The following is a 12,190-nucleotide window of genomic DNA, read 5'->3' on the forward strand; positions in this document are numbered from 1 at the left end:
GGGTAATCGTTAATTTCACATTTTAAAAAAAATCCATTACATTTGTCTCGCACGCGGAAAAGCTAAGCTAACATTAAAAATGAGTTTGTGCAGAGATGTGCGTGTGGCGAGTGGGCACATTGCAGTCTCTCACTGTCAGTCAGTCGGAGGCACAATTCAACGATTATTCTTCTGTTTTTATTTTTTCCCTGGTAAGGTTGTGGTGTTGTTGGTGACGCTGTCGCATATGTAGACTGTATCCATCTAAGTTCCTTTAATGCCAATTGTTTTATGTGATAAGGCAGTCTAGGGCTGGTGTTTTACTAACGGGGTAAAGGACGCAGGAGTGTCAAGAAAACGATGTCAACACTAGAACACAGTGTGTGGTTCAGTGTGTCGTTTCCCAGGGGAGAGAGGAGGGCTCCTTCCCTTTGTGGAGGCTGCCTGCAAAAATCTTTGGTCTATTTCTGTCCTAGGCTGACTGCCCTCCCTTAGGAATGACCTGACAGAAAGGACACCAAGTTTTCTGAGGCGGTGTGACCCAGCAGTCTGATCTTGTGGCTCAGAGGAGCGGGTTGAACAGTCAGTCCGGTGTTAGTTTCCCCTCCTGCTCTGTGCCTCTCTGATCTTTACAATGGAAGACAAGACAATCGCACACGCTTATCCCATGAGCGTAGAATACGAGAAAGACACGCCAACCACAATCTACGACCAGAACTTCGGGGAAGGTGAGTTTATTTTGGTTGTTAACCGTGGAGTTGAGCCTGACCATTGCAAACCTGCCTGAAACAAGCACAGCTCCGTTTATTTCAATCGATCTGTAGCCTGGCTCAGTGAACTTCTCACAATGTTCACTGCTTGTCGCCAGACAGGCGCCAACAGGTTCCCACTGGGGCTAGAATAACTTAATAATAATCTTTATTGTCACAAGTATGCTTACATTAACATTGCAATGTGAAAAGCCCCTACTGGGGTACATCCAGCAAATGTGCAACACAATGGCCAGTGTTCCTGGAAAGGACTTTGGGAGTTTTGCAGTTGTTATCTTAGTTACAGATCATTTTGATTTCTGTTCAACCCAATTGTTTGTCCCGCCCCCCATGAAAGTATTGACTCCTGTTGGATGGTGATGCACAGCTGCCAACAGACCCTCCTCCATTTCTCTTACTCTCCTTGCAAGACTTCAACACCCTTCTTCTTGAGGCAAGCTAGCGTGCCATGTCCTTGTTGGCACTCATAATTGTCCAACACTGCAGCTGGCAAGTGATCTTACCTGAAGAGGTGGCATTGACAGGCCGTTTTCTCACATGGGTGAGGGTGGCACATCTGGAGGTGACAATTCTGGCCTCTTTGTGTACAATTCCGATTGTGTATGCCTGGGGTCCTGGCACCTGAATCCACACACTATTAACCAGGCTGTGTGGAGTTTTAAAAGAGGACCAGGTCAGATAATCCACAGATTCTTTAGAGGAGACCGTTTGGCCCATCAAATCTGCACCAAACCTCTGAAGGTTCACTCCCCTGTCCTATCCTCAGAACCCCATCTTACCTTCATATCTTTGGACACTAAGGGGCAATTTACCATGGCCAATCCACCCAACCTGCACATCTTTGGACTGTGGGAGGAAACCGGAGCATCCGGAGGAAACCCACGCAGACATGGGAGAAAGTGCAAACTCTACACAGACACCCAAGGCCAGAATCCGAACCTGGCTCCCTGGCGCTGTGGGGCAGGAGTGCTAACCATTGTGCCGTGGTGCCAAAGGTAATAACATTTGAATTAAGAAATGGTGAAATTCGGAAGTACCCCAAGCCGTCTGTTTTCATCCTGGTTAGAAGACTCGATGTATTTCTTTATTTGGAGAAAATTAAATACACTGTAAGAGGATCTACTGAGAAATGTTATCGTAGATGGTAGCCTTTTGTTTCTTTCTTGGAACAGTTAATTGCTGCTAACTTTAAATTATTTATTTTGCTTGCATAATTTTTGTTTGTGCTTGTTTATTTACAAGGGAGGAGACAGATAAAGTATTGCACTTTATCTGTCTGCTCCTTATCTCGTTTAGAAAACCAATAAAAAGAAATCAAAAAGAAAGAAATGATGAAATATTTTCCTCATTGAGCAGCAAATCAGATTTTGGAATGCAAAATTAGGATTAATTTTAATCATGAATACAGTATCTGATAATATAGTATAAAGTCACATCCTCTATTCTTTGCAGCTTGATAACTTCCTTTCCTTCCCAGGTTTGTCACCTGAAGATATTTTAGCTCCTACATTGTACCATGGTTACTACATCAGACCCAGGATCAATAAACAGCTAGACCGAGGCTTTTCGACTATTGAAACAAAGCATCATAAATTTCAGGTATTCCTGGATGTCTGCCAGTTCCTGCCAGATGAGATCTCAGTCCGGACGGTGGACAACCTGCTGGAGGTGTCTGGGAGACATCCACAGAAATTGGACAGTCACGGTTTTATCTCCCGGGATTTCACACGCACCTACATCCTGCCCCTGGACGTGGACCCTCTGCTGATTCGGTCAACCCTGTCCCATGATGGTGTCCTGTGCATTGAGGCACAGAGGAAAGGGGATGAGATCCAGCCCAATATCACCAATGTGAAAATCAATGTCGAACCGCCTCCCATGGCCAAAGAGTCCGGGGCAAACACCAATAAAGAGGAGGAGAAAGATAAAAGTAGTTCCTGAAGTAAGATGAAACTAAGTCACTGACCCTCTTTCCATGGAAAACGTTGATAGCAGGTCCGTTGTTAATATATGTGAGCCTACTTCAGAAAGTAGGGTAAATTATTACAATGAGTAGATTGCAAAACAGGTTGCCAGTTAGTTTAAGTTGCAAATAAATCTTAAGAAAACTAATTTTGACATATGTTGATATCATATACCTTCCCATGGTCTGTCTTCACACAATAGGCTAATCAAATGCAGGGCTTTTACAGCTCAACCTGAACCTAGATGCACTAAAAAAAAACTCTCTCCATCTTACTGCCAGGACTGCTGAATGGTGAGCACGAATAAACAAATGGAGCCCCTAAAGGATTGTAAATCACCCTCTGTCATTGCATTGCATATTCCACAGAACCAGATAAAACAACAATAGCAAATTTATTGATTGAAAGTAACTTCTCTGTAAGTAGGGTCATCGATTGCAGTTCTCTATCTAGGTTTAAAATAATTTTTTACAAGGCTTGATAAATATGTCACTTTTTAATACTATCATGATAGGTTCAGGGTCGTTAATATAAATTATTTTAGTTCTGAACTTCATTTATATCTTTTAAACAGCACATCTTTTTCTTCCTATGTAACATGCTGAAAGTTCTTCACTTTTTAAATGCATGTGTACTGTATTAATTTAAATAAGGAAATATATAGAATGGCAGAATGATTCTATTCAGCAACATGAATACACTATAATTCTTGAAATCATGGTCCAAGGTTACTTTGGTTACTCTTTGATGAACTAAATTATCCTGATGAAACTTAACATAAAATTTTGAATTGAATTTATAAAATAATTAAGAAGAGTAAACACATTTTCCCAAAATTATATTGAAAATGATTCTAATTGAGCATTTGAGTCTTCTCTTTCATATAAAATATGTTTAAGGTTGACTCTTGACAAGGGAGTGAACGAGTATAGAGGGTGGCATAGTAGGACAGTGGCTAGCACTGCTGCCTGACAGCGGCAGGGAACTGGTTCAATTCCGGCCTTAGGTGACTGTGTGGAGCTTGTACTTTTTCCCTGTGTCTGTGCGGGTTTCCTCCGGGTGCTCCGGTTTCCTCCCACAGTCCAAAAAAGTGCAGGTTGGATGGATTGGCCGTACTAAATTGCCCTTTAGTGTCTAAAGATGTGCAGGTTAGGTGGGGTTACAGGATTACGGGGACAGGGTGGGTGAGTGGGCCTAGGTATGGTGCTCATTTGGAGGTTCGGTGCAGATTCAATGGACTGAATGGCCTCCTTTTGCTCTGTAGGGATTTTATGTTCTAGACAGGAAAGTATAAGATACAATCAAACAGCCATGATCTGGCAGAGCAGGCTCGAAGGGCCTAATGGCTAACTCTGCTCCTAATTTATACATTCATATACCTAATCTCTTGCTTCTTGGGTGGCCTTAGTGTTACCTTCAGTATATCTGGAATCTAGTTTTGCATGGAAGACATTATTTAAGAGGTGAGGTTTTAAAGTCTTTGACTGATATTTTTCCTAAGTACAATATTGGTCCATACTTATTTTTTACCCTATGAAGTCTTCCATGGTAATATTCATGGTGCATCAGATGACAAACAGGATTTTTATCAGCAGAGTCGATGCTACAAGCACCTTAAAACTTGAGAGAAGGTTGAAAGGGTTTGGGGAACGAGTGTTATATGTGGAGAAAAATACTGAAGCATTCTGTTTCTATGCTATATATTGTGTGATTCAATATCATAATGAATCTACATTTAAGATGTCCTTCATGGCTACAAAATTTAACTCTTATAGGTAAACAGCTTGAGATCAGAGTGGTACTCTGTAAAGGGGGTTGGTTAGATTGGATGGTTGGTTTGTGATGTGGAGCAATGCCAACAGCGTGGGTTCAATTCCTGTACCAGCTGAGGTTATTCATGAAGGCCTCGTCTTCTCAACCTTGTCCCTCATCTGAGATGTGGTGACCCTTAGCTCCCAAAGGGGAGAGCAGCCTATGATCCTCTGGGACTGTGGTGACATTTATATTCTGTAAAGAGAGCTTGCAGATTGGAATCAGCTTGTAAATTCTCAGCTCCAGTTCAGAAAGAAATAATGAAAAGACTTTTTTTTGTCCTTTTTATACATGCAACACATTGAGGACATCAAGTTAACTCCAGCTGAGAAACCCACAGGATCAAGGAGGGTGTTTGATTATTACTTGTTGGTGTCAGTGGAGAGTAAAATCAGGTGAGGTGCAATATATTGCACCCAGTCCTGTCAGTTTCCTGATTTGGTGGGATAGGTTAAAATTGCCCCCAGTAAGTGTGATGTCTGAATGTTTGATGATGTTCTCAAAACCTTTGGACATAATAGTTATAAGATTTTATATTTTCTTCCAACTAGTTATTGAGGGTACCTTTTGCAATTTCACCTGGCTTACAGGGAGACTCGCGAACAGGCATAACATTTTCCTACCCTGGTTAATTTAAATGGCTCGTCCTCTCCCTTTCTTACATCAAGTTAGCTTTCAGCACAGCCTACTCAATAAAGGATCCTTGGAAAATGCCAATTTTTGTACTTAACAATGTAAATGTGGGTGTTTTTTTGAACTTTTAGTTGTGAATATTTCACTGTCCACTTATTTTTCTTTCTGTTCAAGTTAAGGTTGCACAACAGAGTTATAGCTAATAAAATGTGCCAAAAATACTACATTTTGGTCTGACTAGCTTCAGCTTTTCATATCTGTCAGTGCTTTGCGCCTTAATATGTTTCTCCCTCCTTTGACCTTTCTCTAGTTGAGAGTAACTACTCTCATGTCTCTGACTATGATGGTCTGTAACCAATAGCTAAGAGATACCTGAGGCCAGCTTGGGATGTTTTACCCTCAGACATTCACTTCCTCCTGTTAGGCAAATATACAGCCATCACTTAATGCCCCACTCTACTCAATGCACCAGATAAGATCTGAAATTGTCAATCTGATTCTGTGGAGTGCCACAGCCTCACTCGCCAACCTTGGCACACCAACAGAAGACCATAAAACATAGGAGCAGAAGTAGTCCATTTGGTGCATGACTGATCTGATCTGATAATCCTCAATTCCACTTTCTCGCCTTCGGCCCTTACTGATTAGAAATGTATCTATCTAAGTCCTAGACTCTCTCACAAGGGGAAACAACCTCTCAGAATATACCCTGTCAAACCCCTTGAGAATCTTATATGTCTCAATAAGGTTGTCTCTCATTCTTCTAAACTTTAATGAGTACAGGCCCAACCTACCCAACCTCTCCTCATAAGGAAATCCCTCCATGTTGCATTATTCGCAAAGAAAAAACAAAACACTGAAGATGCGGAAACAGAAAGTGCTGGAAATACTCAGTAAATAAATCGGGCAGCATCAGTAGGTGGGACATGCAAGAGCTTTCACAAACTGATCCTTTAGTTACCCTCTTGTCAGTTGGGTAAAATTTATAACACTATTAAAATACTCATTTAAAATGTCCATAAAGCTAAAGACTGCATGAGCTCCAACTTACTGGAAAAAATAATATTCTATGTACTTACAAAACGTTTGCAGCTGTTACAAACATATTTTTGGATTCTAGCTGATGATAATATGTTTCATCTAGACGGCCTTAATGGGCAGCTGAAGTACCAGGTGTGAATCAATGCCAAGATATCAAAAGCTTGATTCATCATGTTGATATATATATATTTAAAAATAAAACTCTTTGGTGAAGTGCAGATTACTCAAAATATAAAACTTTACAGGTTAAAAGATTTTATTTACAGGACAATTTCTTTGAAACTTACTAACTTTCTAAGATAAAGCAAAGCAATTATATAAACTACTGAAGATAAAAGGATGTGGTCAGTCGCATTCAAACCATTAAGACTTTCGCCTCTGCCCAAAAAATACCCACATTTGGAATTCCCAACATGGAGATATCTATACTGAAAATGAGGGCCTGGAATTTGTTGATATTGTGTCTGTTTTTGAGCCATAAGATGGACACATATGCGTCCAATATAGTAGGTAGTGTGCGCATGCATATTCCATGCCAGAATTGCATTAGGGGCTGTTTAGCACAGGGCTAAATCGCTGGTTTTGAAAGCAGACCAAGGCAGGCCAGCAGCACGGTTCAATTCCTGTAACAGCCTCCCTGAACAGGCGCCGGAATGTGGTGACTAGGGGCTTTTCACAGTAACTTCATTTGAAGCCTACTTGTGACAATAAGCAATTTTCATTTTCATTTCATTGCCCACCATATGGGTAAAGTTTGCAGTACACACCTTTACATCCAGGCCCATAGCTGAAACAGGTTTTAGGTCTTTTGCACATTTAAATATAAGGGGCTTTGTTGTCCCTCTCCGAAATTGGGCTTCCCTGAACACAACTCGTGCCAGACCTGCTGTGCTTAGGATAACTGGTCCACATGCAGCCTCACCAGCTGTCCCCAAAACTTTGCCTTCAAAACGGCACATCTTTTTTTAAAAAGTTATTGGAATGCAGAACTAGGAGTGCTCTTCCTGGCTCCACGTAATGCTGAAGACCATTTCAAATACCTGCTCAACCCCTCCCAATCACCTTCGCCGATTCCGTCTGTCCTTTTCATCCAATCGCTTCCCTGTCTCCCTGCACCTGCCTGATCAAACTTTGTCCTTGAGGAACTGGTGAAATGCCACTGGATACCTGATTAGCACCTGCAGCTTGCTGGCATTTTGCCTGTGAGGCCCGATTTTGGGTGAGCCTCGAGCATCTGTCTGATGGCACACTGTCCGAGCACAACACCTATTTTGAGGTTGAAACAAGTTCTCACCCTGAGGTGTCGAACAGATGCACCCACGAGTAGTGAGGGAAAACTGTTGCTGAGTTACCCTGGAGTTCGAGAGCACACCTTTTAATGGCTGTTAACAAAATGCTGATGCTTAGTATGTCAGAACAGGCCACATAATCATTTTACGGGCTGCGGAATCATGCATGGCATTTAGAAATTTAATGAAGAAAGTTATTGGTCCAGTCAGGGTGAGCAATTTGTTCCTGCAGGTTACATTGGTTACATGTGTTAGACCCCTTCACAAATCAAGAGATGACAGCAAAGTGCTGTTCCCCTGTTAGCTTACTGATTGACATTGACTTCTGGTTAAGCAGCACCTTGATTTTGAAATTCTTATCCTTGTTTGCAAATCTCCCCATTGCCTCGCTTCTCCCGATGTCTGTGATGTCCAGCCCTAAAGCCACCTAAGATCGCTGCGCTCTGCCAAATTTTGGCCTCTTGAGCAGTCCCGATTTGAATGGCTCCACCATTGGCGTTTGTGCCTCCAGCCGCCAAGGCCCGAAGTTCTGGAATTCCTTTCTTAGACCTCGCGACCTCTCTATCTATAGCTCCTCCTTCAGGATGATCCTTGAAACTTACCTGTTTGGACAAGCTTTCGGTCATCTAGCCTATATCTTCTTCTGTGGTTCAGAGCCCAAATCTGTTTGACAACCTTCGTAACCTTAAGGCGTTTTATTGTGTTGTTACTATACATATTGTGGTGAATGTATAATTACTGATAATTCACCAGTGCTCTGTGTTATGTTATTAACCCTGTGGGCTCTACCTATGGGCCATTGTGTGGCTTCACCCACAGGGGATATGTTGGGGCATGTACGGGCTCCACCCCCTTTACAGGAAGTATAAGAGCTGCTGACCTGCGGGGCCACCTTCAGTGTTGTACCGGTCACAGGCAGGCTCAGTTCTAAGCTGATTAAACCCACGGTTTACTTTTCCACGTGTCTTCGAGTGAATTGATGGTCGCATCACATATATGCAAGTTGTTATTGTTTAAAACAAACATGGTGTCCCGCTGGTATATAATAACATTTGAAATTGGAACCCGAGTCTCTTATGTCATCATCAAAATCTGAAGATTGCCAGATGCCGAAGGAAGAATCTTTGGGCTGTTCCTGCCTGTCTCCTGGCAACTGATTCCGAGTGACACTGACACATTTTGGGAGCAGGCTGTCAACTCCCTCCTCTCCGCTGTGGCTAATGCAATTCCCAGGGAGAAAAATTGAAAGCATCAGCACTAAAATTAAAAATAGGTTAGAAAACTGAAATCGACGTGGTCTAAATAAGTGGGAAACTGCAACAGTAATGGCCAGCTTCTTTAGCTGTGGGCAAAATATCTGAGCATTATTCTGGACTGACACAGCAGAAGTTGTGCGTCATCAGATTTCAATCATAGTACACAGCGTGTCGGAATGTGATGTGTCAGCCAAGTGTTCTCCCCCTTAGGCTGTATTTTAAGCATCTTCCCTGACCTCATTTCTAAGATTGTTTGTTCATCTCTCTCTAGCACATGAGTCTGTTATGGTCGATAATGGTTGTGAGTCTAATAACACTCGCCGTTATTTACTGACACTCAAGAGAGTTGAGTTTAGACAAATGCTACAGCAACTTGAGTTGAGGCACGTGCCACGTTAAACATGGAAATCCAACAGTTTCTGTCAGAGATGTGCTGCTCCCCTGTTAGCTTTGCGAAAGCAGCGTCTTTGCTGCCCGGCTCACCATTGAACAGCATGAATTTGCTCTGTTAGCATGGTTGGTACAACATAACATCACAGAGTGTCCGCTCCCATTTTAGTCAAAGTGCCCTTTTAGCAAATGATAAGTGTTAATCCCAGAGTGTTGAAAGAGGTAGCTATGGAGATAATAGATGCAATGGTGACCATCTTCCAAAATTCTATAGCTTCTGGAATGGTTCCTGCAGATTGGAAGGTTGCAAATGTCACCCCACTATTTAAGAAAGGAGAGGGAGGAGAAAACAGGGAACCACTGACCTGTTAGCCTTACTGCAGTAGTAGGGAAAATGCTAGAATCTATTATAAAGGATGTAATAACTGGAGACTTAGAATAAATGGTAGGATTGGGCAGTGTCAAAGGGAAATCATATTTGTCAAACCTGTCAGATTTTTTAAAAGAAGTAGCTAGGTAGATGCAGATGGATGTTTCCCCTGGCTAGGGGGCTAGAACCAGGGGATACCATCCCAGAATAAAGGGCAGGTCATTTAGTTCTGAGATGTGGATGAATTTCTTCACTCAGGAAGTGGTGAATCTTTGGAATTCTCTAACCCAGAGGCCTGTGGAGGCTTAGTCATTGAGTATTGATGCGCAATTGATTACTCTCAAGACAAGATGTGGAGATGCCGGCGTTGGACTGGGGTGAGCACAGTACGAAGTCTTACAACACCAGGTTAAAGTCCAACAGGTTTGTTTCGATGTCACTAGCTTTCGGAGCGCTGCTCCTTCCTCAGGTGAATGAAGAGGTATGTTGCAGAAACATATATATAGACAAATTCAAAGATGCCAGACAATGCTTGGAATGTGAGCATTAGCAGGTGTTTAAATCTTTACAGATCCAGAGATGGGGTAACCCCAGGTTAAAGAGGTGTGAATTGTGTCAAGCCAGGACAGTTGGTAGGATTTCGCAGGCCAGATGGTGGGGGATGAATGTAATGCGACATGAATCCCAGGTCCCGGTTGAGGCCGCACTCATGTGTGCGGAACTTGGCTATAAGTTTCTGCTCGACGATTCAGCGTTGTCGCGCGTCCTGAAGGCCGCCTTGGAGAACGCTTACCCGGAGATCAGAGGCTGAATGCCCTTGACTGCTGAAGTGTTCCCCGACTGGAAGGGAACACTCCTGCCTGGTGATTGTTGCGCGATGTCCATTCATTTGTTGTCGCAGCGAGTACATGGTCTCGCCAATGTACCACGCTTCGCGACATCCTTTCCTGCAGCGTATGAGGTAGACAACGTTGGCCGAGTCGCACAAGTATGTATCGCGTACCTGGTGGGTGGTGTTCTCACGTGTAATGGTGGTATCCATGTCGATGTTCTGGCACGTCTTGCAGAGATTGCCATGGCAGGGTTGTGTGGTGTCGTGGTCACTGTTCTGAAGACTGGGTAGTTTGCTGCAAACAATGGTTTGTTTGAGGTTGCGCGGTTGTTTGAAGACAAGTAGTGGGGGTGTGGGGATGACCTTGGCAAGATGTTCATCTTCATCAATGACGTGTTGAAGGCTGTGAAGAAGATGTCGTAGTTTCTCCGCTCCGGGGAAGTACTGGACGACGAAGGGTATTCTGTCGGTTGTGTCCCATGTTTGTCTTCTGAGGAGGTCGGTGCGGTTTTTCGCTGTGGCGCGTTGGAACTGTCGATCGATGAGTTGAGTGCCATATCCCGTTCGTACGAGGGCATCTTTCAAAAATTTCTCAAGACAAGGTGAGGCATAACTAATAGGCTTTAATCTGCTAGAACTCTTCCCCAGCAGCTTCGATACAGAAAGTGAAGGCTGCTGGGACGGCATCGGTTCTTATACTCCGCCTCTCAGGGCGGAGCTATGTACATCAGCCAATGGTAGACTCCAGGGTCTAACCAATGGTCATCCACCTCTCAGGTATCGCAATACCTGGTATTACCACAAGTATATTCAAGAAAGAGATTTCTAGATATTAAAAATACCAAGGGATATGGGGTAGTTTGGGAAAATGAGTTGAGATAGATCAGCCTTGATCTAATTGAATAGCACTGAACAGCCTAATCCTGCTCCTATTTCCAAGTTGCTCTGTCATTACAGCCAGTTAATTTCTGACACTATCAATTAACTGTCACACAGAGAGAGTCTCATTCGTACAGGTTTGAATTTTTTTGGAGATTTTTTAAATGTTAAAATTTATTTTTGTTTGACTTTTCCTTTCTGTCGCTCCTCTCTCCCGCTCTCCTAATCTAAACATTTCCCCTCAAATGTATTGCATGTTCTGATCTAACATTGAATTTGTCCCAGTCTAACTTACACTTCTGTCTCAGTTCTTGCGAGGTTGATTCCGCAATCCTTCAATCTGATTGGTTAAGGAGGCACACAGTTGTTTGCGCTGTTCACCCAGGTCCCAGATGACCTGCGTCTCTCGCTGCAATGTTATCAGCTTTCACCTCTAACAACTTGCCAAGTAAAGCATTAATAAACCTGAACATGCAAGGGCAAGTCTTTCCATGCCCTGGCAAATTCAGGCCCATTGTGTCAGGTAGCGGCACTGATACAACTTCTCCAATAATTGTGTTTAACTAACTTTTGCAGTGTCTGAACCAAGAGGTTCATTAGATCACATGACATTCAGATGATTTGGGTTAAAACAAGCTGGCACGCTTATTCTGGACCATACAACATTAATCACGATCAAAGCAAGGTATCCACAGACGTGTTTACTTTTTTGATCATTTTGATAGCAACAATGAAATGAAACTTTATTGCACTGTTTACATTCTATAGTGATGTTGATCCTATTTGTGCAACAGTTTTACCTGTGGTATCATTTTTCCAACTTTGATTTTGGCACCGTGAATCAATTCAGAAAATCCCACGTTCAGATTCATCGTTGGTTTTAGAGCTCTAAGTTGTACAGAAGCCAAAGTTGAATTTCAGAAGCTCGAGTATAGTCACAACATTTAAAGATGAAACTATTATGTCACAAATTAC

General features: G+C 42.7%; 1 protein-coding gene across 1 annotated transcript; it reads left to right on the plus strand.

Annotated features, from left to right (window-relative positions):
- Positions 1–104: 104 nt before the first annotated feature.
- On the plus strand, positions 105–8,445 carry hspb2 (heat shock protein, alpha-crystallin-related, b2). Its single transcript, XM_072486586.1, has 3 exons — positions 105–191; positions 456–707; positions 2,227–8,445. The coding sequence occupies exons 2-3, from the start codon at positions 614–616 to the stop codon at positions 2,688–2,690; spliced, it is 558 nt and encodes a 185-aa protein (XP_072342687.1). The 5' UTR covers positions 105–191; positions 456–613; the 3' UTR covers positions 2,691–8,445.
- Positions 8,446–12,190: the final 3,745 nt, after the last annotated feature.

This window comes from Scyliorhinus torazame, chromosome 21 (genome assembly GCF_047496885.1).
Source record: "Scyliorhinus torazame isolate Kashiwa2021f chromosome 21, sScyTor2.1, whole genome shotgun sequence".
In the NCBI taxonomy this organism is placed as follows: Eukaryota; Metazoa; Chordata; class Chondrichthyes; order Carcharhiniformes; family Scyliorhinidae; genus Scyliorhinus; species Scyliorhinus torazame.